The sequence below is a fragment of the Furipterus horrens genome, unplaced genomic scaffold, assembly GCF_987537825.1.
Source record: "Furipterus horrens unplaced genomic scaffold, mFurHor1.1.pri manual_scaffold_1, whole genome shotgun sequence".
NCBI lineage: Eukaryota > Metazoa > Chordata > Mammalia > Chiroptera > Furipteridae > Furipterus > Furipterus horrens.
In genome coordinates this window covers 154,235,212-154,262,884 of record NW_028327171.1, presented here as the reverse complement: position 1 = coordinate 154,262,884, position 27,673 = coordinate 154,235,212, and the positions used below count along the sequence as shown (strand labels likewise).

At 39.6% G+C, this 27,673-nt stretch overlaps 1 protein-coding gene across 1 annotated transcript; it reads right to left on the bottom strand.

The window, feature by feature from the left end:
- Window positions 1-48: 48 nt before the first annotated feature.
- Window positions 49-25,787, bottom strand: UPP2 (uridine phosphorylase 2). The gene is made up of 7 exons (XM_090267577.1): window positions 25,587-25,787; window positions 21,906-22,023; window positions 17,461-17,619; window positions 14,652-14,766; window positions 11,921-12,130; window positions 9,442-9,588; window positions 49-1,243 (listed from the first exon to the last, which is right to left on the bottom strand). The coding sequence occupies exons 1-7, from the start codon at window positions 25,646-25,648 to the stop codon at window positions 1,092-1,094; spliced, it is 963 nt and encodes a 320-aa protein (XP_090123703.1). The 5' UTR covers window positions 25,649-25,787; the 3' UTR covers window positions 49-1,091.
- Window positions 25,788-27,673: the final 1,886 nt, after the last annotated feature.

The window sequence follows — 27,673 nt, the reverse complement described above, 5'->3', positions numbered from 1 at the left end:
CAGGTGATTGTTTATTGTCCTTGATTTGAAACATGCAAATAACCTCTATCGTGGTTGAAATTAAACTTTATTTTAGTCACAACCATACAAATACATGTATACAATGTGACATACTATAAAAAACTGTAAGGCTTCCTCCACCAATCCCCCACCCATGCTCCCCAGCTCCTAAATGTGTCAGCTTTAGAAGAACCCCAGTGTGGCATCAGCTCAGAGAGCTCGATGCACCCACTAAGTGACACTGTGCCTTTCAGAGAGTCTACCTAAATAGGAGTACAGGCAGGGAGTGGACAAAACCTGCTTCAAATTCATGTAAAAGGATGACTTTAACATTTTGAACTCAAGTCTAAATTCAGTTATTATTAATTCTTCAGCTTATTGGGTAAATATTGACATAAATTGAAATTACGGCCTCTTCAAAATATATTTCCTTAAAAGAAGAAACTTGATTTAATCATTTGTAATTTCTGAAGGAAAATGAGAATCTTTGCACTGCTGAGAGTTTTCACCTGAAAATAAATGTGTGATTATATTTCATGATAAAATCACAAACGAGGGCAAACTTAAGCCTCTAATCCTACTCTGCGGTATGCTGAAATCGTGCAGGGGGAACGAAGAAGTATGGTCACGTTTCCCATAGACCTAAATTACACTGACACTTTTTCTGTAAATATTTTGAATGTGCATGATCAATTTCTGTCACTTGTCCAACACCTAGAAGTGCCTGATAACATTCTAACATGGATTTCTGGATTGGTTTCAGAAACAGTGACTAGTAATCATATTTACAAATGGCTGATCTATTTTGATGTGAGTTTAATTAATGCTGCATATGAAACTCCAAATGTCATAATCCAGGAGTCTTAAATGTTTAGTTATTAGACTTTTAAATAAAATTTGAATTTAATTTAATGTATGTGTGAAATTCTTTTAAGATAAATTCATTTTTTTAGGAGAAAGGAGTTTTATAAAACCACTCTATTATGATTTTAGCATGTGGATGAGAACTACATGAAAATGCCACAGATAATATAGAGCATCAACACTGCAGCTTGAACTATAAACTCGCAGCAAAGACTTGGGCTGCTCAGTTATGATGTCTGGTCACAAAGTCCAAGCCGTTGTTTGATGAAGTTGGAGATTAGGACCTGAGGTCGTTGCTGATACTCCACCAGGACCTCATGTGGCAAGCTGATCTGGTCACATTCTAGTCTGTCTAGAAGGGTCACACAGACCACAGCAGCTAGAAGAGCAAACAATGTTGTTAATGAAAAAATGAGTTTATCTTTTGTACAGAAATATTAGCCAAGTGTCTCAATGTCCCTAGCGCATGCTGTGTTATTTTCCCTTTCATGTAGATGCAACCCATACAACCCTCTGGCCATCTATATATTAACTCATATTCCTATGGATTCTCACCAAACACTCCATCTAAATAAGCTAAATAATGTTAAGCATTTTGCCTTCTCCTTTCCCCTATAATTGGCTAGATTGAGGGAAAGCTTTATGTTAGGTCAAGAACAAGGAGAGGCGGCCAAGATGGAGGCGTAGACAGACATGCTGCACCTCCCTCCACAACTAAGAAGGAATACAACTACCTCAAAACTAGAGACAACCAGAAGTTCCAGAAAATCAAACTTCATGGGAGTCCAGCAAACAAAGATATAAAGAAGAAATACTCATCTAGACAGGTAGGAGGGGCGGAGCTGGGGCAGAGAGGATGCGGTGTGGTGGTGTCAGCAGCGGCGGCAGCAGGCCATCGGAAAGCACAGTTACATGTTTTTTAAAAAGTCAGGAGGGACTCCTGGGGACCATTCCTAGCACCCCACCAGACTGTGCAGCTCACGGTCTCAACACGGGGGAAAACCAAGCCTCATTGCTTTTGACTGTGCAAACCAGTGGGGGTTGGGGCAGAGGCAGAAACTGCTGGTCTCTCAGCAGGCTCTACTTGTTTGAAGGGCCCCCCAGTTCTAGAACATCCGCAGACCTATCCACTCTGGAAACAACAGCCAGGGAAACAGCTAGAGAGCCACCAGTCCCATCAGAAATGGGAGAAGTGCCTGGAAAAGGGTCAAGTGCTGGGCAAGAGGCATTGTTTCTTCTCAGACCCCTCCCCTACATTCAGTGCCACAACGTGGTGAAACAGGTCGCCCTGTACTGACGAACCCCTAAGGCTCTGCCCCTTACAACATAACAGGAGTGACAGCTCTACCTAATACACAGAGGCAAAGACACACAGGAGACTTCTGACCAAGATGGAGGCCTAGACTGATACACTCCATCTCCTTCCGCAACTAAGAAGAAATACAGCTAATGCAAAACCAGAAATAACCAGAAGTTCCAGAAAATAAATGGAAGTCCAATGTATGAAGTTATAAAAAAGTGGTGCTCACCCAGATGGTAGGAGGGGTGAAGCTGGGGTGGAGAGGTCAAGCTGTGCTGGTGGCAGCAGCAGTGGCAATGGTGGCGGGATGGTGGTAAGCACAGACACCCGTATTTAAGGGGAGGTGAGAAGTACTTGGGGAGACCACCGGATGCAGACCAGACCTGTCATCTTGCGATTCCAATCTCAGGGAAGGCAGACCCCCATTGCCTCGGACTGTGAGGGCCAGAGGGCATGGGGACAGAGGAGGAGGCTCCCGGTCTCTGAGCGAAGAATAAACTGTAAGAACCCATCTTGGACCCCCGCCCCCCACGCAAACCACCACGGTGTGTTGAGAAGGGTTGCCCCGTAGTGACGAGTGCACAGGGCTCTGCCCCCTATAGTGTAGGAGGTGTGACAGCCCTGCCCAGGAAGCAAAGGTAAACACAAACCTGTCAGGATGGCACAGATCATGATAGTGATCCTGGTGATGCAGCTGACCAGACAGCAAATATCTAATCTAACGGCTCAGCAGATAGGAAATCTTTCTGAGGTACAGTTCAGAGCTTTGGTTATAAAAATGCTTACAGACCTAACAGCATATCTTAAACAAGACAGGGAAGGAATGAAGGCTAGTCCTGCTGAAATGAACAAAAACATATACAAATTAGTGGTGAGGGAAAGAAAACCAGGGATCAAATCAACAAATTGGAACATAGGGAAGGAACAAACAGTCAACCAGTGCACAAAGAGGAAACAAAAAGTGAGGAAAATGAGGAGAGGCTCAGAAACCTATGGGACAGCTATAAGCGGGCCAACATCTGAATCATAGGGTTGCCAGAAGGTGAAGAACAAAAACTAGAAATTGAAAGATTATTTGAAAAAATAATGAGGCAGAACTTCCCTAACTTGGGGAAGGAAATAGATTTAAAGGTACAGGAAGCACAGAGAGTGCCAAACAAACTGGACCCAGGGAAAACCACACCAAGACACATTATAATCAAAATGTCAAAAATTAAGGATAAAGAGAGAATCCTAAAAGCAGCAAGAGAGAAGAGAATTGCATAGAAAGGGGCCACAATAAGACTATCAGCTGATTTCTCAAAAGAAACTCTGCAGGCAAGATGGGACTGTCAAGAAATATTCAAAGTAATGAAAAGCAAAAACCTACAACCACGATTACTCTATCCAGCAAAGCTGTCATTCAGAATAGAAGGGCAGAGAAAGTGCTTCCAGAACAAAGTAAAACTAAAGGAGTTCATCAGATCCAAACCACTGTTATAAGAAATATTAAAGGGACTTGTTTAGGAGAAAGAGGATCAAAACTATGAACATTAAAATGAAAACTGTATCACAACAACCAACAACAGAAGCAAACTAAGGCAAAACAAAGGCAAACTAAGTAGGCAACAAGAGTGGGAAAAGAACTATAGGTATGGAGAACATTTGGGGGGAGGTCAGCAGGGAGGGGGAAGTGAGGAAAGGAGGGAGATGGTACAGGAATTAAGAAGCATAGTAGGAGGGAGTGGAGTAGACAAGAAGATGTTGAGAAGAACTATATGTACAACCAATGCGCATGGACTAAGGAAGGAGACAACTGGAGAGAGGGGGCTCACTGGGTGGAGGGGAACAAAGGGAAAAGAAATTGGGACAACTGTAAAACTGTAACAGCATAATCAATAAAGCATATTAAAGTTAAAAAAAAAAAAAAAAAGACAAAACAAGGAGGGATCGCCCTGGCTGATGTGGCTCAGTGAATTGAGCACCAAAATGCAAACTGCATGCCTGGGTTATGGGCCAGGTCTTCACTTGGGAGCGTCGGAGAAGCAGCCAATTCATGTATCTCTTGAACATTGATGTTTCCCTCACTTTCTCCCTTCCTTCCCCTCTCTCTGAAAGTAAATAAATAAAATCTAAAAATAAATAAATAAATAAAGTTGTGGCTTTAAAAAAGAAAAGAACAAGGAGGGATATTTCCTATTCAAGACACACAAACCTCCAGCTTTCTAACCTATTTCCAGTTAGATGAGGCTCTTCTTACTGGAGGATACAACCAGAGAGATAGTCATTATTCCTGAGATGACATTTCACTCCTTGGTGCAGTGTTTGAGTGTGCCTGCAGCATCCCTTGCTGAAGAGTAAAGTAAATATAAAAGATATGAATGCTGACCTCAGGAAATATCGTTAAAGGTGAGTACTGAAATGAAATGCTTAAGTGTAAGAACTCCATGAAGGAACAAAATTATTAGATTTTAGTTTCTAGAGAATGAGAATAAAGTCCTATGATAAACGCAAAAGTAGAGGTAAGGAATAAACATCTTTTTCTTAAAAACCACAAAAAAAATAACTTTCATTTATGAAAAGTCACCATGATTGGCCGTGACTTTGGTTTGTTTCATCAAGAAGAATCTGAGAGAACTGGGTCTCCTACAAAATCTTTATTGTCCGTTTTACATGAAATTTTTCACTTCAAGGAATGTGGTTATTCACATGGAAATCAGTGTCAACCAACTTGAACTGATGGTGTAATAATCTCTATCTTCATCTGCAGCATTTAAAAAAGGATTTCAGGGTTTATGGAACTAGATGTGGTTACATTAACACACTTTAGGGGCATGGAGATAAAGTTGGGCTGGAGTGTAATATTTCTTTGACCTCTCCACTATTTCAGACTTCTTTATAAGATCTGGATTTGGGAAGGAGAAATGGATTGTATTTATAATAGATGCTATCTTTTCTGTTTGGTTTACTTCTTACTATCTGCCAGATATTTATAATATCATTCAGTTCTTACAGCTGTACCATGAGCTAGCCATTATTTTTATCCCCTTTTGACAGATGATGAAATGAGGACTTAGGGAGGTCAAAAAAATGGCCCAGTATGCACAGCTAGTAAATAGCCAGCCAATTCCCAGCTGCCTAAAGTGTTAAGAAGAGTTCTCGACCTTCTGTCCACCTGTCTGTCACCTGAGCTGGCACATGGTGAACCATTAGGCAGACCTGCTCTGACTGACCCTCCTGTTCAGTGATGTGAAAAGGAATGAAAATATTCAACTTAAGCTGAGTTAACTATTTCATCACCTAGGACCCTATTTATTCAAAACTCACTAGGTTGTCAAGCAACTTGACTGACGAGGTAAACAAACAAAGGGCTTGAAATGTCCCCAGCTTTTCAAGTTACTGATCAGTGAGACGGTGAAGCCTGCCATGAGCAGGCAGTAGCAGGGAAATGTTGAAAGTTGTTCTCTAATCCTTCCTTTGGAAAAAGGATGAAAGGAAACCTGCTTTCTGGACTTTTTGCAAAGTGGGAGCTGACTTGACTAAACATCTTGTCTGCAGATTTCAAGGGTAATGCCAAAGATGGAAAAAAAACAGGTTATAGAGATCTCAGGGGTGTTTTCTTGACCCTAGAGGCCCCATGAACAAGCAGCATATAATAATCTTGTCACCTATGATTACTATTTCCATGAGCAATTAAAAGGAACTAATTGCCCAAAACAATTTGTCAGAATTAAGCCTGACAGTTTGCTACCATAATCCTCGGTTTGGGTGGGGAGGGTGGCTCCTGTGGAGGGACATTTAGTGACCTAGCTGTTACCAAGGAGGTTGTCAGCAACTGGTGTCACGCTGTAACGTGCTGGGAACACACCCTGGTAAGAACATGGAGCTCAAGGCCTCAGTGCACCAGGAACTCCCAGTGATTCTCAGGTTTTGGGGATCATTTATGGTCCCCTTGAGAAACTGATGAAAGTTGTAATTGAAATCTCTTTTCACAAAAATACAAATACACATATGCATATACACACAAAATATTTGTGTATAATTTTGGGGGTTCAGGGCCCCTGAAGCCCACCCATGAATCCTTAGGAATCCATGGACCTCTGTCTGCTTTAGCCCCAACTTTCTGATTCAGAAGGGACTTCCAGGAAAGCTTTCCCATGAACTGTAGGCAAAGACAGCAAGGCCAGGCAGAAATTCCCCTGTGGACAACAGGACCCAGATAGGGCTGGGTCTCAGAAAACAGCAATGCAGCAAAGGGGAGCTTGGGAGTTCCCAACCTGGCTCTTATGACAGCTCCTCTTCCACTTCTCCTGGCCCTTATCATGGCCTCCTTCACCCCTCAAGGTTTGAGTTTATTAAGCAGACCTCACCTTTACCCCCTGTGTGGCTGGTGTATAGAGGATGGGACTCTCAACAACCCAGAGCCTCTGCACTGCCTCTGTCTCCCCTGAGACATCAATCATGGGCCGTTTGCTGTGATTCAGCAACCAAGTGGAGAAAATTCACATGCAAAAGGGCAGATCAAAGCTAAGCAGCATAGAAACAGTTTGTTCTAGCTTGGTGCCTCTCAAAATGTGTTCCACTGGCCACCTCCATCAGAACTGGAACTTGATAATAATGCAGTGTCCTAGGCTCTATCCCTGACATACAAAATTATGAGAAAGAGGGCAGTGAATCTGCTTTTTTGGGGTGTGGTGGTGGTTGTTCTGAACGGAGACTATGAACCTCGTATATCTATGGGAGGCTGCTGGGAAGAGGCAGCAGAGCATGATGCAAAGGGGCTTCAAATCAGATAGACCTGGGTTCAGATCCCAGCTCAGCTACTATTTAACTGTGAAAACCTCTAAGCCATGTATTTTTTTCTCTTGTGAGGGTGGAGAGAGCTGCAATTGGTTGCCTTGCAGCCTCATGTAACAACATTTCAAAACCCTAACTTTTTCCACTTTAGAGTTAAGGAATGCTGCAGCTCCACACAAAATATCATCTTTAATCCTTGTTGTAATATCTTTTCTACTTTATCAGTGATCACCATGCAGTTCCCAAAGCCCACTATTCTTCATTGCTGGGACCAGCAGAAGAATAGAAAATGGAATTAAAGTCAAGATTCTGCTCCCTTTCATTGAACTGTAATAAAGTAATATTACGAAGACTAAATATATATCCCCCAAGTTACCAGTATCTGTCAAAAGAAATAACTCTGAATTCTTCCTTTACCCTAAAGAAAAACCACTGTGCATACTGCAAACATCAAAGACAAAGAAGGTTTAAGCAGCACCTAATCTTAGATAAATATTAAATTTTATATATTGCCATGCAAGCAGGTGTGTGTCAAAAGGCAGCATTGTCTTATAAAAATGGATACAAATTGAACATACTTATCCCAAGTTCACAGTGCAAAAGGGTTGTCACCTTTAATCAGAATGTTAGGGGTTCAATTAAAGTAGTGTTGCTCTAAGAGAGGGACAGGTGTATACATGATAAAATCATAGATGAATGCATTTATGCAGCTTTATACAGTGGGTTTACAGTATTCTGAAGGTTCAGCCTTTCTATATAGAATAATTTTGTGAATGCCACTATTTCCCTTCCCAAATCTTTGTTAAAGCAACATCAGATTCCCACTAGTCTTGTTAAGGATATTGAGATCAGGATCACAACAGTGACTTATAGGTATCTGTGGCCCCATTTGAAACAGTCTGTCCACCTATGAAATATCAAGAGACTCTGGGGCTACAGATAAAGCAGAAATATTGTATGAACCTTGCAGAAAAAGGAAGGTTTAAATTTAATGCTTTGTCTCTTCCTATTTGGACAGTTAAAAAGCACTCCAAAATCCTCTGGACATTCCAAGCCACTAATGAGACTATGGAATGAAGGAGCCAGTTGAATTTGCTACAGCCATTTTACATGGTAAATAAGGGTTGAGCAACCACTCTTTGCATTTTGTTTCTTATTCATTTAGCAAATACAAGTCTGCACTGAATGCCCATGTGGCAGGTGTTATTCTAAGTGTGGGGGATATAGCAAGAAAATGACAAACAAAATCCCTGTTCTCATGGTGCTCATATTGTAATGGAGATAGATATTAAATACATACTTGTACCTTCAAGCATTAATATAGGTAAAGTAATATGTAAGTTAATATATAAAGAAACTAAAAATATAGTTTATAGGCAGAGAAATGAAGTAGAATGAATGAGTGAGTGAGTAAGTAAAATGAATGTGAGTTAGGTTTAGTTCAGGTAGTCATTCAAGGCCTCTCTGACAAAGTGGGATTTATGGTGAGATCCCTTATTAATCACACAGATAAGAAGCCGTAATTCATGTGGACCCAATATCTCCTTGTCTCAGGTGGACACAGAAAGATCTATTTCTGCATTGGTCCAAACTCAGTGAGTGACTCCACTGAGTTAGGAGAATGGGTCTCTAGAAGACCTTTGTTTAAATAAACCATTAGCCATCATCACCTTGGTTTGAAATCAGATTGGGTGCAGTCATCTGGTAGTATTAAAGGGACAGAAAGGCCATTAGAGAAGGCTGCCTGGAGAGACAGAGTCTGTCAGGCCATTACTAAAAGTGGGAGTGGGATGGAGGGGGTGGGTAACAAGCCTGGGAGGCTACCGTGTTGCCCACCATTGGTATCTCCTCCCCACCTTCCTCTCTGTTAAAACAGATGCATGTGAAGGCTCTCTCGACCCTTTCCCTATGCAAGGTTTTCTAGCACACACAGAGCTTTTCCAAGCTTCACTGCTATGGGAAAAGGATGTTAGGAAGCGATGAAAGGTGGGAACATGGTGACATCATATGCATTGATGGGGCTTTTGTCTGTGTTCTTGGTGATTGACCTTCTGGGGGGTGGGGGCAGAGTACCAGGAATTCAGCTTTCAAAACAGGGGCATCTTCACCACAAAGAAATTTAGACAGAAATACTGTAAAGAACTACAGAGTTAGAGAGGTACAGATGCAACCTTTAGTGAGAATGTTGGCAGCCCAGAGGGTCTGCTCAGGGACAAGGCTGCAACAATGGCCTGAAAATGAGCCATTTGCAGGCTGAAATCAGCTACCAACAGCTTCCATCCTGCTTTTGACCCTTGAGGCTTGTTTTCCTCATTTACATAATTAGAATAATGTCCTGCCCACTCCCAAGAAACTGTGAGGAAATCCATATTATAAATAATTGTAAGACATGCCTTCAACCCAAGGTAATATATAGCTGGATTTCTTTTTCTTCTCCTGTAGCGTGAAAGTAACTTTGTGAAAGAAGAGACTTTCACCCTAGGCATTCATAAAGGACTTACCTTTTAGACCACAAAGTCTACACATGGCCGCAAACACAGTAGATTCCATCTCAATATTCCTGACACCAGCTTTATGTGCTCTCTTCAAGTAATCTACCTTTTTTTCTCTGGAAAAGCTGCACAATGCTCCATCTAGTCGACCCTGGCCTGAAAGAGAATGGAGAATATTTAGCAACTTGATATCCTCCCAAGTGGCAGTGGCATCACTAAGAGGCTTGCTGAATGCTAGAGTGCTCTGTAGCTGCCTAGAACTCTCAGGCCTGTACCCGAGACAGGATAAACCCCACCCTCTGAGTCTTCCCATCATTGGACCAGGAACAGGGCTGTGGCTGACTCCAGAGTCTCATGTAGAGAGGAGTGTGCGTGGTGCTGAGTGCCCCTGCTTTGGGGAAAGAAACCACTGAGTGGCCACAGCAACCAGCACCGTGCCCAGGGAAAATGGAATTAGAAAAATCATCAAATCATTGATGACTATAAGGAAGCAAAAAGCAACCAATCAGAACAGCAAGAAGAAAAAAGAATCCAAAAAAGTGAGGATAGTGTAAGGAGCCTCTGGGACAACTGTAGGGGACCATTCTCTGTGGTTTCGAGAACTGCAACCCAAGCATCTAAAGCTAATTGATGATTCATGAGTCTTGACCTTGTATCTTCCGAATCCCCTCCTCAATAAAAGGAACTAAGAAGAAACATTCAATGCTCTTCTCTAGAGAGATTTGCCATCTTTCCTCCTCCCAGACAAAAGATAGTGTCCTGGTAATTTTGTTCTCTCATCCGTGACCCTGAAACCACTGCTGGACAGGGAGTTTCCATTGAACTGGGGCCTTGGAGGCAGACTGCCTCAGACAACTTCAAGCATACAATATCTACACCACAGGGGTGCCAGAAGAAGAGAGAGAACAAGAAATTGGAAACCTATTTGAAAAAATGATGAAAGAAAACTTCCCTAACTTGGTGAATGAGGTAGACATACAAGTCCAGGAAGTACAGAGAGTCCCAAACAAGATGAACCCAAAAAGGGTGGCCCAAAACACATCATAATTAAAATGCTAAAGAGAATCTTAAAAGCAGCAAGAGAAAAGCAGTTAGTTACCTACAAGGAAACCCCCATAAGGCTGTCAGCCAATTTCTCAAAAGAAACTTTGCAGGCTAGAAGGGATTGGCAAGAAATATTCAAAGTGATGGAAAGCAAGGACCTATAACCAAGATTACTCTACCTACCAAAGCTACCATTTAGAATCAAACAACAGATAAAGAGCTTTCCAGGCCAAAAAAAAAAAAAAAAGAAATACTAACAGGTCCTCTTTAAGAAGAAGAGAAAGGAAATTAAAATTATGAACAATAAAATGACAACAAATACATATCTATCAACAAATGAATCTAAAAAATGAAATAAACAAGCAGAACAGAAACAGAATCATAGATATAGAAAACATTTTGATGGCTGCCAGATGGGAGGGGCATAGGAGGATTGGGATAAAAAGGTGAAGGGATTAAAAGTACAAATTGGTAGTTACAGAATAGCATGGGGATATAAAGTACTGTACAGGAAGTGGAATAGTTAAATAATATATATGCATGACCCATGGACAGGGACAATGGGGTGAGGATTGCCTAAGGGATTTGGGGGAGTCCTGGTGGAGGGGGGCAAAGGAAGAAAAACTGGGACAACCGTAATAGCACAATTAATAAAAAAAGTAATAATAAAGTCTGCAATAAAGATTCACAAAAGTTTTTTAAATACGATAGCCTAAGTTTGATCCAAAGAGAAGCAAATAACATAAAATGAAATAATATGTAGTTTGATTAACATACTGCAACACAACCACACTACAATATTTCTAGAATGCCCTCCAAGGAATGGTACCAACTGTGTTTAGAAATTTTCTTCTGGAATGAGCAGGATCTGCCCTTGACACTTTTTTCTCCTGGCCGCTCACCCTTTGTAGCAAAATGTACTTAACAGTCGCCTTCAGTTTGTCCTTCAACTTGATTTGAGAACACATCAATAATTGCTGAGAGAAAAAAGACCACTCTGATGTCATCCATCCCTTTGGAATTCCTCCCCAAAATATTTCTCCCCATTTTCTGGGTGCCTCTCTTTCCTGAGTACCAGGTCCCTTTTGAGGAATAGGTGATTGTACCTCAAAATGGCAGAAACATAGAATCAGCCTATTCACCTTCTCCCAGAGTCATCAGTTGAAATTAAAGACATAAACAGAGATGAGATTTTGCTAACATCATTAACTGCATGTTAGTGTTCAATTGTTCTTGGAGGATTGAACCCACTCTCAACATATACTCACTGTAAGTGTTTCTCTGCTGCTTATTATGTCTTTATGTTCCTATGCTTTATGCAGTTAAAAATGCTGTTTCTATTTCTTTTTAATCCTCAATGATTAATTTTCTAAAGTGAAGTTTTTAATCAATTATGGGTTTTAATAACAAAGAGTTGCTTTCACAATTTATAAATTTTTCTCACCTTCATAAAAATCATAGGTACACATTGTATGCCCAATGAGTGTTGGGAAGTTAGGAATTTCTTTGCTGCAGTTGAATAGTTCCTCAGCCAGTTCCTTGTCAAGTTCAGTATTTCGGGTGACAATGTTGTCCAAGATTACCTGTTCAAATCTTGGCTTAAAGAAGGAGTCTACAGCTGTATCTGTTATAACAACAGACCCTGGTGCGATCCCTGTAATGTGGGAATAAATAAGTGGTTACTTTTGACACATAGTATGTAATCTATTCTGCCAAACATTAATTAATGTTAGTTGCTAATGATTCTCCTTCTTTTCATTCTTTAAATTATTTTTTCCAAATGCAATTAAATAATAACATTCAGAACAGGCATTTACATTTGCTGTCTTTCCAGATTCACATTTACGATGTGATGGGGCTAAGATTTCAAGACAAACATGACTCTTGGACATGCAAATTAGTATCAGCCTTCAGGCTCAAATTTGAATAAATTAGGTCAGGAATAAATTAAATGAATCTGCCAGCAAGTAGCTTTCACAAAATGATATGACTACTTGATAGCTAATCTTCTCTGCGACTCTTTGATTACTATAATTTCTTTGCATCTCTATCCTGCCTTCCTTCTGATTCTTATCACATCCATTCTTCCTCCCCTCTCCAACCCCGTGTAAATTAGGCCACTTGGCTGACCTTCCAATGCTACAGAGTCTGGCTTGCTCATGAGACTTAGTAAGTCAAGTCACAGGGACTTGAGAAACCATCTTCTGCCAACTGTTATTCTCCCTGCCTGGGATGCTCTTTTGTCCCACCCCACACCTTTTCATCAGCCTAACACCAACTCATTCTTCAGGTGTAGGCTTAAGTCTACATCTGAAGGAAGAAAAAAATAGAAGGACAACACAGGTTACATTACATTTCCCCAGGCCCTGCTTTTGACCTAGGGTTTGACCCATTCTGATTTCTGTTTAGATCCAAAATAAGGGCTCAGTGATAGTGCCCTACACTGTTCCAACATTCATCTCACTTTTTATAATTACTCATGTGTTTGCCTATTGCCTTGATTAAACATAAGCTCTATAAAGGCAAGAGCATTTTTTGCTGTTGTCTCCCCATGTCTAGCATTATTCTTATTACATTATAGATACTCAATAAAAGTTTGTTGAATGAATGAATGCTTCCATAGAGATGCCATAAGGCAGACATCTGCAAACTAACCCATGGGCCAAATTTAGACTGTCTTTGTAAGTAAAGTTTTATTGGATCACAGCCACATTCACTCATTACATCCTATGGTTGCTTCCATACTATAATGATGGAGCTGAGAGGTTGCAATAGAAACCATATGCCTGCAAAGCCTTAAATATTCACTATCAGCCCCATTACAGTGCATAGTCATGTCCTTCTGGGTTTTTATAAATGCCAATATTTATCAACATGGGGTTAATTTAGGAGATCCACCTAGGTACCCAAGGTGGGCTCTGATGATAGAACTCTGGTGGGTCAGATACTTTTTAAATAAGTCAAACAAGTGGCTCCTTGAATTATCCATAATGTCTTAAGAATAGGAAAATGATTGAGAAGGAAGTTGAAAATGTGGGCATCAAAATGATGCCTTCCCAATATTTAGATGCGTTAAAGTCTTTCCCAGGTTAACAGAAGGGTATCCAGAAGGATGCCAAATCTAACAATGATTGCTAACATTCTCCCCTTTCCAGATGGACATCACAGATGTCCTTTTTTTCTTTTAACCTCATCTTTGAGAGCCTTGGGTGGACTTTATTCCTGTACCACAGCTTTGGAAAGGGTCTAATCTTTTCAAACATGTCTGTTTCTGATGAATCATATAGCTCTGTGATCCTGGACAATTTACTTCTCTAGTTTTTTAGTTTGAGGATTTCTGAAGGTCTGTTATTGCTCCAAGAATATATAGTTCTAAGACAAAAATATCAGGCCTTGTTATAGTTCCCATTCAGTCCTGTCACTCTGTCAACCAAATTTTTCAGTTACAATGCTCTGTCTGTATTTGCATTTGGTGACAAGAGTAAAATTACTGCCACACAAGATCTGCTCTTGAAGAAAAGGTTGAAAATTAAGGCTTCCTTATAACTTGATCTCAGCTCAATATGGAAACATAAACAAGGCCCCCGAGCAGCTGCCTGACCAGCCAGGAGGCAGAAAGAAGGGAAGCTCAAGAAAAACCTTCGGAGGCATCAGCTCGCTTTTCCCTAAAGGTCCAGCTTGGTCTGTTCTGCTCTATTGATGAGGAAAAGGGATATAGTCATCAATATGAGCTTAAAACAATGTTTTCCTAAAAGCTATGAGATCTGTTCATTTAGCTGACAGACAATTATTAATGATTGAAAGCACTTATTTTTGTCACATAAACTCTTACACCTCAAAATTTACTGTAACCCTCAAAACTTACTCTTATCCTCAAAACATATTTCCTAGCAATTCTTTTACTTCTTCCCTTAAGAACTGCTAAGTTTATCTGGGCAAGAGGGAGTAGGATCTCTCACTCCTGGTCTTCATGGAGATAAAAAAGGAAGACAAAAAGAAAATATATATTTTAATTTCTTTACATTTGAATTTCTTTAAATGTCCTTGAGCCTGGCCTCCTGACACTTTTTAGCCCATCTAGTTTTCTGCTGGGCTCTGAGTATGTTGGTGTATATTGGCAGCTACTTTGTGTGGAACAGTGACTGGGATTTGAGAGTAGAAATCAAGCACCTCACCTATTCCCCCCGATGTACCAATTCTGATGATGATAACATCGCAGCACTGGGCGTGGTGCAATAGTTTGATGAGTTCATGAAGCATGATAGATATGGAGGGGATCCCCATGCCATGCTGTGGAGAGAAAAGTGAAAGTCATTACACATCTCACAAACCGACACATGCACAGGACATAGTTTTTTCTTCATTGCAAGTTAACAGCCCTCAGATACATGTACATAATCATTATGACTTTGCCAAAGCTGAAGAAACCGTAAGTCAGCTCTAACTGACACCTACGTGACATGCTGATAGATGTGTCCATCTGTGAGGATCAGAGTGAGGCACCTCCCTGCCAGTTGAACTGAGCTCAGCCCTCACCATCAAGCACAGAAGCAGGCGATGGCACGGGACACTGGAACGTCAGGGCAGAGCTGTTTTTCACCTCCCCCCTGAGCTCTTGACAGTAAGCCTTTGAAATAGAGCTTTTTTTCAAGATTGACTTGATTTTGAGGAACTAAATTTGTCTGCCATGTAAATCAGTCCCTTTCCACCATACTAAATGAAATAGTAAATCCACATTATTGCTGTGATGTGGCCTTATTCATTTGCTGCTAATTCTGTGTGAGCTCTGAAATATAAGAGAGTAGAGACATGGGTTACATCCACACCTAACAGTTTAGAGCGGAGAGTGAATGTGAAGATGAGCATAGGTGATGACCATAATCCTGGTTTTCCTCAGCATTTGGAACGGTAGAATCAATGTCACCAGAAGAGTAGTTAACAAAAGTTAGAGGATTTAGCAGCTCCTGGTGGTTGCATGTCTTAAGAGCCCTCCAGAAATATCCTCCATGCTGGAATCTGTAGCAGCTGGAGCTGAGTGCAGAATCATTGGCTATTTCATTCCTAACATAATAACATCAGAGAGTCAAATGTGTTCTTCATTTCTACTCTTGGGCACAAAGTTTGTGTGCAGAAAAATCACCAGGGGCATCTTGGTAATTAGGTGATGTCTACCACTAATTCTCTCATTAGCACATCTGGAAAACCACTGCAGCCAGGACCATGGTGTTCTCACCTGGGTTCCCTCCCTCTCACCATCAAGAATATTAAACTATAAAATGTTTGATCCTCTAGGGTTCCCATTTTGGGTTTCCACTGAATATGTTCTAACTTCCAAATGCATTATAAATCTCCTGGAGACAGGAATCAAACCTGAATTAATTTGTATGTATGTCCAAGATTAACAAGTTAGGCTTTGGCACTGACTCTGCCACTAATGAGTAAACTCTCTAAATCTTATTTGCACAACTGTAAATTAAGAGAATGCACCATTATTTGATGTATTAGGTTACTTCTAAATCAGATATTTGTTAAGCTTATGATTATCTTGTATTATATGACATGATTATAAAATGATAAATGGGTTTGTGTGTTTCTGCTAAAGTCTCTCTGTCTCTCTCTCACACACACATACACACACACGCCTTAACAACTGGAGAGAAAGAATTTTCAAATAAGAGGCCCAAACTGGAAATCCACTGTTTGCCTAGTGAGGCCCATTTCTAATTGGCTGACCTCTGGGCATGATACATATTTCAGCTCCTTTTCCCTGACAGGAGAGCAAGATCCATTTACTATTGTTTTTGTATCTTACTGCTAAGTTTTGCTGCTTGTTTATGATAATTTCATATTTTTATAAGCCTTACTTTTTTGCTCTTACCCATTTATTGTGCAAGGAAAAATGACAATTGTAGTCTTAATATCCAACAAAAGTTAGTAAGGCAAAATTTGCTTAGCTCAAACAATATTCAGTTTCCTTCTAATGTAGATATTCTATAGTCGTGAAATGAACAAATGAATGGATTCTCCCATTTGATCCCAAAGCATGTTTTAGGCATTCTTGACCCAGACAGGGGATCTACTTAGCTGCCCCATTGACATCGCATAGTTTTCCCTTCTGTGCTCCAGGCTTCCAGCCATGATCATGCATCCTTCCCTCATCAGGTACTTAGAGTAATCAACTACTGGTGGCTCTTCCTTGGTGCAGGAGTCACATATAATTTAGCTCCTTAGAATTGTCACACCTCTGCAGAGGACTCTTCCTCATTCCGAATAAGCCTGGCTCTGCCCTTTGTGAGGACTGCTGTGACAAGCTAGAGCTATTGCCTCAGAACGCAGCCCTGTGGTGGAGACAAACCTAGAATACTTACACTGACAGAGAGTACGGGGATACGTGGTGCACACACATATGCACTTTCCTCTGTGTATGCAACTCTGAGTCCAAGGGGAACTGGCCTGTATGTTCCCTAAAATTGCCAATTATTCCACATTCATTTTGTTTTAGGGTACAGTGTATGTCCATAGCTGCTAACATATTCTAAATACAGGAGGGCAGTTCACAGGGGCTCTGTGGAAATGCATTACCAGCTTTCCAGTGAGCTTATTATAGTGTTAAATGGCAGCCTTTGGCAGTCCTGAAAATTGGCCCCTGTATACTTAAAGTTCAATATTTCCAAAGCTGGAAAAGGGGTGAAGGAGAGAAAATGATTGGTGGCTTAATCAGTTACAAACCAAAGAGAGGAAGTGTGCTTTGAGGGTTTCTTCTCCTGAGTTGAGTAGCTAAGTGGTAATTAATAAACTAAAGTGACACTGAATGCTATGTTCTGCCTCTGGGACTTTTTCCTACCATGAATGTCACACCTGGAAACTTAATTTAATTGTGTGAAAAGGCAAAGTAGGAGGGGAAAAGAACTCCTGTCTTCAGAAGTTCCCTCTTTTTCTGTGAGCTGGCGATGACTACTAGAAGCACAGTCGTGGAATACTTACACTGACGGAGAGCACAGGGCCTGTTTTGTACATACTGTATCTGTCTGTCCCAGCACAGATGTCCTTTATGTCTTCTTCACTTTCCTCCAATCTGAGCTCCTTATGCATAAACAGTGCAAATGCTTTCATTCTGTTGGGGCTCCCACCAACGCAGACAAACTATTAACAAAAATAAATTATTTCTTGCCTTAATGACTGGGGTAAAAAGCAAGGGTAAGTTTTCAACATTAATGTTTTTATTTTATTTTTCATTAATTAAGAGTATGTGTTGATGTTATGGGTTATGTTCATGAGTCAACTAATTTGCATCATTAACCTGTAAATAAGGCAACCAAACACAAAGTTCAATGTGCTTAATTAGTAAGAAAATAATCATCACAAAACCAAAGTAAGTGTTGCTTTGTTCCATCTGGTGTTTGCTGGTGTTTTAGTTTACAGTGAACATCAACCAGCTCTTAGCTGTTATCAGCAGCCTAGTGTTGGGCATTAGCAGGCTATATGCTTAGTATGTAAATACTGAGCACAGGGAACGTAAGTAACATGAGAACAAAAGGAGAACTATGAGGTTTAGATATGTTTTGTTATTCCACATCCCCAATCATAAGTTGTTACTGTAAAATGTGCTACTTTAACTTAAAACTTAAAAAAAATAATCACACCAAAACTTTCCCAACTTCTCATTCAGAAGAAATTCTCATGGACCATGCCTTATTGTGGACTAGAAGTCTCACTGTGGTATCTCATCAACTCAAATAATTGGGTTTTGTTTTGGTTTTATTCACATTTTAACATCTCTGAAATTACAATAGGTATTGCAATCAAGGGTGTCAAATCTAATTAAGTATGGTCATAAAATTGTCTGGGAGTTTCTCTGCAAGAGCCTGTTACGGTACACCAGCCCCAGTGATGGGGGAGGTGGGTGTCAGAGGATCAGCAGCATGGATGCGAAGCCAGCCTGGTGAGCACCAGGGTCAGCAGTGGGGAGGATGAGCAGCAGCAGGTATCAGAGGCCTGAGGAAGCACAGCCCACAGAAAGGCATGGGGCACAAAGCATTAGGGAACTGAAGTTAAATGGCGAGGGGCACAGTCTGAGGAAGCTCTCTCAGAGGTAAGGCAACACAGTAGTTAAGGGCCTGCCCTTTGAGATAAATCTGGCTTTGCACCCCAACCCCATCACTATTCAGTAACTTGCTGAGATTACACATATAATCTTTATGTGCCTCAGATCATCATCTCCAAAGTAGAAAAACACAGTACAAACTTTAGGGTGGTTTTGTGAGGATAAAACAGGCTTGACTGTGGCAGAGGACATTGCACAAAGCCAGGCACCTCCTGAGCATTCAACACATAATAACTGTGACACTACTTGTCATCTCATGTAGTAATTTCCTGGCACTGCTTTTGAGCTTGTGTGTTGTTTCTGGATCTCAGAATTCAGTAGAAATGAAGCTTGTTCAAATCCAGTAAGAAAAAGGCAGTTGGTGGTGCCTGATTGATGTGGGCAGCATTAGGCAGGGGATCAGAAGGATTGTTAGTGAGATCCCAAACAGGGAGAGAGAATTACTGTCTAGGAAATACCTAACTAACTGAGGTTGTGGAGTAGGCACCCCCATTCACAAATGATTTACTATGACTGTTTTGTGGTCTGATTCCATGATGCATTATGTTTCCATTTGGCAATAATTCCTGTGTCACACTCATTTTCAATTATAGGATATAATTATCCTTTTATCCAGCCCCGCTGCTTCTCTTCTACCTTCATTATTGTCTTTTCTGCAGCTTCTGATGAGTTTTCTTGATGGGGCTTAAATTTGGTAGAACTACAATGGAAGTTAGCCATACAGGCTGGGTAGCAGAGAGAGAGTAAGACCATGGTCTAAAGTAAGTTTTAAAATTATTATTGAGTCCTTATGAAATTTTCCCTCTATTGTTATGGACAATTAAGACTTAGCTCAAGACCTAAGTACAAAAAGGGTTGGTTATTTTTTACAAACTACAGTAGTTTGAAAGTAATCTCATTGTGTGGTGCCAGTGAATGTAAATTACAACTAATCAGATTGACCATAAAACAAAAACAGATGTTAGAATAGCTTACAGTTTGAATTCTTTGAACTCTAGATATTGCTGTAATCAACAGGAATTTCTGAATGTTTCTGGTATCATAAAGATGATAGTTATAGACAGAAGCATTTTCATTTTTGAAGCCTTACTCTTAAATCAAACTTACTAAATATCATCTCTAGATACAGTTTTAAGTCTGGTTGCTTTAATGAGACAAAATATGGCTCAGGACCACCAACCAACACTGATCTTAAATGACACTGTGATTTATGTCCCAGACAAAATTATCATTTGTCTGGTTTTATCAAAGAACATAAAAGTGCATTGGGAAAGCGTATGAAGCATTACAAAAAAGATGTATTAAGGACTTTGCTATATACTGCCAGAATCAACTCCTTTTCAAATATGCATAGTGTCTTTGAAGACTTACCTTTGCCATGTAGTATTAACCTGGTCCTACTGCAGTTTATGTATGTTGTATGTTTACAAAGAAGTATAAACACTTTTAAAATGCATATTACAGAGTGTTATAAGGTAATGCTTTTTCATGTTACTTAAAATTTCTAGGGAGAGATTGGAGGGTATGTTAGTAATTTTATAAAAGACTTTTTTGAATGTTGAGTTTGAGTCAATAACTTCTAATGCTCCTCCCCTATATTTTTTAATTGCTTGATTCATTCCAGTCAGTATGCTCAAGTCTGATTAGCTGTTCACCAAAGCTGTCTCTCCCTCTTCCTGGGCACACAACTAAACTGAACTTCCCTGCCTCTTCTCCAATTAGATAAGGCCATATGCCTAAGGTCGAGCCGCTAGAGTGTGAGCAGAAGTGATGGGTTCCGCTTCCCATCCCAGTCCATAGAAATTTCCAATTGGTGATCCTACAGATTGTCTTCTCCTCTCTGCTGGATGGGTGTTGACACTCAGGAAAACTTTGCAAGCCACTTCTCAAAGGTGACAGAGCACCAAGATGGAAGGAACCTGGGTCCCTGAATCACCTATCAACTGGGAACACCCACCTTGTACTCAATGTAAATAAGAAATAAACTTATGCTGTGCTAAGCCACTGATATTTTGCAATACTGGCTAGCAAAAACTTTAAAAATATGGTAAGTAAGAAAATAGGAGTAACTGTCAAAATCTTTAGGGTTTAAATTTTGCACACACAGAATCCTCCTTTCCTTGGAAAATAATGCTATTAATAACCATGATTATCTGTGAAGACAAGGCTGAGCTTTCAGGTGCTAGTGGATTATGCCCTCTCTTCTTAGCTAGGATTGCTGCCCTGGGATTTAAGGGAATCAAGAAATTGAACCTAGCATGTTCTCATTCAAAGATAGGAATATGGTTGAAAAAAGGCAAGTTTCTGAGAAAACATCTGTAAATATAAGTCAGACTTTACCTGCCACCTCTAGAAGAATGCTGGTATAGGTTAAACAACCAGTGCTGATTATTTGGAACTACATTAACTGCTTCCCAATCTATACACATACACTTTTGCCTACTATCCATCCAAACTGCCCAACCAATGGAGTTGCTCTCTGGTAGGACAAAACAGGTTCTAAACTAGAGAATGCCTTTTTATTGAGAAGAGAATCTACTGAAGGGTTTCCCACCAGGTAGACAGTGAGTTTATAAGGTTGGATAGTAGTTATGGCAGGGTGTGAGAATAAGAGCTGATGAAAATTTAGTAGGTGGAGAGGTAAAGGCCTGGTTTCTGGGACTGTAACAAAGGCGAGGCAACTCTGCATGTGTATATATACGTGTGTGCGTGAGTCCCACTATTTTCATCTCTAAAACAAAGATTTCCATCCCAGTGATTTCCCAGAAACTAACAGAGTACCAAAATGTAATGCCGTTTTGTTTTGTTTTTTTCAAATAGAGAAGAGCCATTACTTTTTTCAACAGAGAAACCCTAAGGTTTAATCCCAGCTTTTTCACTTACTAGCTTTGTTAGGCCAATTACAGAAATAGAAGGACAGATGATAGATATAAATATAGATATAGGTACAGATATATAGTTGTACTGTTATAACATATTTATAAAAATACATTTATAGATGTTAAACAGTGAACTGAATCATAACGAATTCTCAGCACCCACCAGTATTGTCAATAAAATTGTATTTATCTCTAAGAACCAGAGCAGCCAAATAATCGTGTATGTATTAGATTTTGTTTGGGAACCTTTATGTCTTGTTGGAGTGGAAGTGATTGTCCAAGATATACACAATCCTAAATTGTTTCAGAGAATGAGCATGACTTTAGTTCCTAGTGGGACCTCTGACATTTTGCTGAGTGGGTAAAGTTTGTGTTGGGAAAATAAGAAGATATATCAGCAGAGGAAACATGATTGCTTGTCCTCAAGTTAGAAATACTTTTTTTACCTTTACATCCCCAAACATTGCTGGTAGGTTGTGTGTTTTTGTTCCTAAATCCAAGTGATAGAGAATGTCTTCATCCATAGAATCCAGGTAAGGATTTTTAACACGAACAACTCTTTTTCTGGGAAAAATAATATAAAAAAGATGTAAAGAAATTTAGAGAGAAAGTACATGAAAGAGAAAAGATATCAGTCTACACCAATGATAACCATTAGCCCAAATATTCAACACAAACCTTCAGTTCAGATTAAATTATTTGTTGAGAAGCAAATATTATTATGATATTATAATAAAACAACACCACCAATAATAATAACAATGGCTAATATTTTCTGTGCACATAGATGTACTGTCATAGAAATGATGTTTAATAAATACATTGCATCATTTAATCTCATAACTTCTCTATTAGGTAAGCAATACTAACTACTCCAATTTAAAAATGAAGGAGCCAAGGCTTTCAGAATTTGAAAAACTTGAACAAGATTTTACAACCAGTAGATTACAGAACAGTCTGCTCTGTCAGCTCTGTCTGGTCCTCATGGTCATTTTCTTTCTTTGCATGGGAGGCTGTGTAACATAAGCTACTGGAATCTGTAGTTGGATTGCCTGGATTCCACCACCAGTTCAACCATATATATATATATATATAGTAATTGTGCAACTTTGGGTAAGTTATTTTATCTTTGCTTGTTGAAAGTTTCCTCATGTGTAATATGGGTATAGTGAAAATAATACCGGCTTTGCAAGATTTCCCTAAGGAATATATGAGCCTGGCTGAGCTACTATCCTTCCTCTCTCTCAGTAAAATAAGACAAGACAGTGAACTGACTGTCTTTGGTTATTACAGTAGTGATTATATACTACTTTAATTATTAGTGATAAATTATCTACCCCATTCCACAGTGGATCAAGCCATGTTTGCCAAGAACTATCTGATTTCTTTGGTCTATATTTCTTCCATTTCCCAGTAAATACCTCTAAACATCTTAATAAAATTTTTGCATTTTTCTATATTTCCAGTGATCTCCAATCATTAAAAAATAATTTAAAAACACTGGTGCCCAGGTCCCAATGAATTTACTCTCTGAAAGTATTTTTCCAATCTTCCCAGATGATCCGATGGTCAATCAAAGTTGAGAAGCCTTTGTTCCTGAAACATCCTTCCCCTTTCCCTCCATTGTTCACAGATTAGAATACTACTCACTGTTCAAAGTCAAATCCAAATATCACCTCCTCCAGGAAGGCTTTTCCAAGCATCTTCCCTCCCCAGTCCATATGAATTCCTACCCCCCACTGTGCTCCTAAAGCATTTATTTCATACCTAGGCTAAGAGATGGGATTTTATGTGTTCATTTTCTATCTCCTCAGAAAAAATTGTGAATTTCCTTATGCAAGCTGTCTCATATTTCTTTTTTTTAAATTCCCAAGTCTTAACAAATTATATTTGTTGAATTAAATTTAACTGTTCAGGAAGTGGAACAGAATACTATTAATTTTCTCCTCAAAAACATTTAGGGTAACAAATATTTAATTAGTTGGTAGATCAGAGCTGGTTTCAAAAATAAAGCATTCCATGCTGTTAGTACCTCTACTACCTCAGAACAAGCCTCAAAGCCCCAAAGCAAAAGGATCCCTCCTTTCTTCTCCTGGTAAGGGGAAAGAGGATATTTACCAGTAATCTCTTGTTAGAAAACGTGTGGTCAATAAACCAGCAGCGTTGCCATGGCAGCTTGTTAAAAATGCAAAATCTCAGACCCCACCCTAGACCTACTGAATCAAAATCTGCCTTTTAAGCAACTCTTATGTGATTTCTGTGCACATCAAAGTTTAAGAAACACTGCCATCCACTTTCTCTTCCAACTTCTCTTACACTTTGTTTGACTCTGCCAAAACTGCTTTCCCGCTCTGGAGATTTTTCTTTGGATTTCCAACTGAATCTATAAACACTTGCTCTAGAAAAGAGTGTCATTCATATACTCCAGTGATTCTAAACCCTAACTCCATGTCAGAATCTCCTAGGGTGCTTTAAAAAGTACTGGTACTTGAGCTTCCTGATGGAAATTCTGATTCAGAGTGTCAAGGAGAGCTGGGCGTTGGTATTTTTTAAATCACTGATGTACTCCAACTTTACTATCTTCAAAAAGAAATTCTCAAACCATTAACCATATTCTCTTGTATTAATTATAATACTCCTGTTAATTCATTAGGAGATATTCTTTAGTTTTCCTTGATAATATGTTTCAATAGCTAATGATCCTTTGATCAAAAAATGGGAGAGGAGGCATGTCGGTAGATTTGAATCCCTTTGACCTCATCAAAAGCACTTGTAAGATGATCAGTCTATCGTTTACTAAAGGAAAGACTACTTTACGGTATTATGCTAAATTCAATCCAGTATGAATATGGCAATTACAATACTCCAATCTTTGCAAAATAGAGTTTTTACTAAATAGACTGCATGCATTGTTTTTCCCTCAGCCTTGTTTTGCATTTTCTTCCCTTTTTCTAAAATGTGGGCCAAAAGATGGCATTGGGAATACAGTCTTTTAGCAAACCATGAAACAGCACGGTCAGTATTAAATACTGATAACCAAAGAAAAGTGTTGACCAAGAAGTCTTTCCATGTTACCATTGCCTTCATCTTCACAATTTTTCCTTTTCTCTTTCCTTTGCTTCCCTGAACAAATGAACGTGGCAGGAGATTGCTCTGTTTGGGATGGGTAAATGGAACATTTTCTGAAACATTGACATGCAGGAGACTCTAACCAAGGCATCTGATACAACTCGGCAAATCAGGGAATGCACAAAATTCCTTAAGCCCCCTGAAGATTAATGCTCTATTATGTTCTGTGAACCTGGGGCAAGAATTGGAGCTAAATTTGCAGACAGCTTTGGCAGATTTATGTCCACCCCTGAGATGAATAACATACATGGTATTTTAGAAGTGAATTCTATGTAAAGTCTATCACAAAGCATATGAAATCACTTCATAATATGCCGCCACACAGTTAAATCTCCCTTAGGCACTGGGAGGCCCCTTTAATTACTTCTCAGACATTTCAGCCCATGGTCCTGGAATTAAAGGCCTAACTCCAGGCTGAACTTTGAAGTGGTTCACTTCTGCAGGTTAGTTCATCTTTTGCATGTTTTGTTTTGTTTTTGCTTCACGTTTCTTTTTAAAGTGTTTATTTACTTATTCTTAGAGAGAGGGGTAAGGGAGGGAGAAAGAGAGGAAGAGAAACTCGATGTGAAAGATACATCGATCAGTTGCCTCTTATATGATCCCAAACAGCGATCTGGCCTACAACCCAGACATGTACCCTAACTGGGAATCGAACTGGTGACCTTTCGGTTTGCAGACATCCCTCAATCTACTGAGCCACACCAACCTGGGCTTGCATCACAGGCTTGCATCACATTTAAAATAATTGAGACAAAATTGGCATATTGTCCCACTTTCTTAGATGAGTCAAATTCTCCCAAGAAACAAGGAATGAAAATGTCACTGAAGATAATTTGCATTGTATTTACTTTATCTTGTATTCTGAGCTGTGCTCCAACTGTATCATTTCTAAACTTAAGAATTTAAGTAACTGTAGAGGTCTCTCTTCTGAACATTTAATATTAAATCCAAAGAACATCCATCTGATCAAAATAAGTAAAATAATCAAAATTACTTACCCAACGTATTTATTCTTGTCAGATCCCATGGATTTATTGGAAGCAGGTAAAATTGAAGCCATACTTTGTACTGTGTGGATAGTCACTCTTAAGTTGATGTCAGGAAAGAAATATATAATGAGTTGCTATTAAATTATAGGGCAATTGTAATAGTTCAGCTCCAAGTAAGAATAATACTCTCTCTTAAAACCTATGTTTTCTTCTAAAATCACTAATGGAACTTTACTCTTAGCATTCTAAACTTCCTTACCAATTCAAAAAAATATCCTCCTTGACATGGCCTTTTATACTACAGCCCAGCTCTTGAAGCAACACTTCCCTAAGAAGATAGGCCCCTTTGAAGGGGTGGCATCCTATCTCTCTGACCAGGTTGGTTAGCTTGTTAACTGTTGACCAGTGTGCCTTTCCCTCACTCTGGCCTTGGTCCCAGCATTAGTTCCATACACGGTCTTACTTGGGACAGCTGGATGTAAATCCAAGTCCTCCACTGGTTTCCATAATAACTCCACACATTGTCTCAGAAATGTGTCCAGTACATGTGAGAACTTTCAGTTCCCAAACATTTTATTTTCTCACCCCATCCTACCCCTCACCAACTTGTTTTCATTCTGCGTTCACAAGTAAGAAAAACATACAAAGTCACGACCTCAGAATGCCTCTTCATCTGAACTCTGCCCATTGAAATTCACACAGAAGCTCTGACAATTAAACAAAATCTGTTTCCCAGAGCTTCATTACACTAAACCCTAGGCTGCCTGTAAAATCCAATGAAGCAGCTGTTGGAGGTCCGTCCAACTACAATTACAAAATAAGGCCTAATGTTTTCAGAAAACAGAGAGTCTCTTTTAAGAAATCCATAAATTCACTGCTTCTCTGCTGCTTCTTACTGTATACTTTGGGGATGGAAAAATCTAGAAGACTTTAAAGGAACTTCATTCTGTTTTTTCTCTCAGCTCCCATGGCAATGAACTAAAGTTCTATGTTGGCAAGAACTTTAAGAACATTCGTCTCCTGGCTTGCAAGCAAACCAGAGCTTAAAATGTTCACAGACGCCCAAACAGCAGCAGATACGAGGCATTTCATAATGTGCATGAATTTCTCTGTAAGAATGTGCATCACAGTGAAGAATCAAATGCCTATATCTTAACTGTGCTAGAAGATACTCCTCTTCCTGGTGAGAGTCACTTTGGACAAACCCCTTGCATTCTATGCTGGCCTCCTTCAGTGCATCTTGGCTAGCTAAAAATGTACAGAATGAGGAAGAAAGAGAGTAGGGAACTAATACAGCACTCTAAATCTTGCTACTGTTACTGCCAAATAGACATTTATAATTTTGCCCAAAGGTATCCAAAAATTCCCAAGGAAACTGATCTTGAATAAAGGTAATGACAACTTTGAGGCAAAATAAGCCCGAACCTGCATTTTGCTTGTGGAACTTGGGAGAGTAGTTCCAGTTTCTCATTTATAATGAAACCTAAGTCTCTCACCCCACAACCCACATAAAAGTGGTCTACCTGCTGCCCTTTCTCCACAACCACTGGCAATTTTGAGACTCAAGATGCCCACCACCCACGTTGGCGGGGACGGGTCACACTTTTATTTGTTATTTCAGGCTGTATCTCTCTATATTTTTAGGGTATAATGAGGAGGACTACCAAATTCCAGTCTGGCATTTACCTCAGGCTCTAACAGGTGAAAGGGTTAGCTAATTAGATGTGTTAAATAATTAATTACTCCAGCATATTAATTAGACTAATTAGCATGTCTGTTTCCAGTGCAAATTCCATCAGCCAATGATCTTGATCACCAGCAGTGCCAGGGAACACCAGCAACACTTTATGGACCTTATATAACAACTCCTAAGGACATTAAAGCAAGTGGTCATCATTTGGGTGAGGTGAAGAATAGTCTTATAGACTCTGTGAAAGTAGAGTGCTAATTAATGTCTTCTGGAGGATCTGAAATTGTTTTCTTTAGTTTTCAATTTTTTCAGGTCTCAATCCTGTTCTTATAGTAGGTTGTTACATAACAATTTCTTTTCTTATTGCATTTTTCTGTATTGCAAAAGGTCAGTCACCTGGATGGGA

Coding starts and splice junctions, on each gene's coding strand:
- UPP2 (XM_090267577.1), bottom strand. CDS start 25,648: ATGGCTTCAATTTTACCTGCTTCCAATAAATCCATGGGATCTGACAAG. Junction 12,131..14,651: donor TGGTACATCGGGGGGAATAG/GTGAGGTGCTTG, acceptor CCCACATTACAG/GGATCGCACCAGGGTCTGTT. Junction 9,589..11,920: donor TACCTATGATTTTTATGAAG/GTGAGAAAAATT, acceptor ATTCTCTTTCAG/GCCAGGGTCGACTAGATGGA.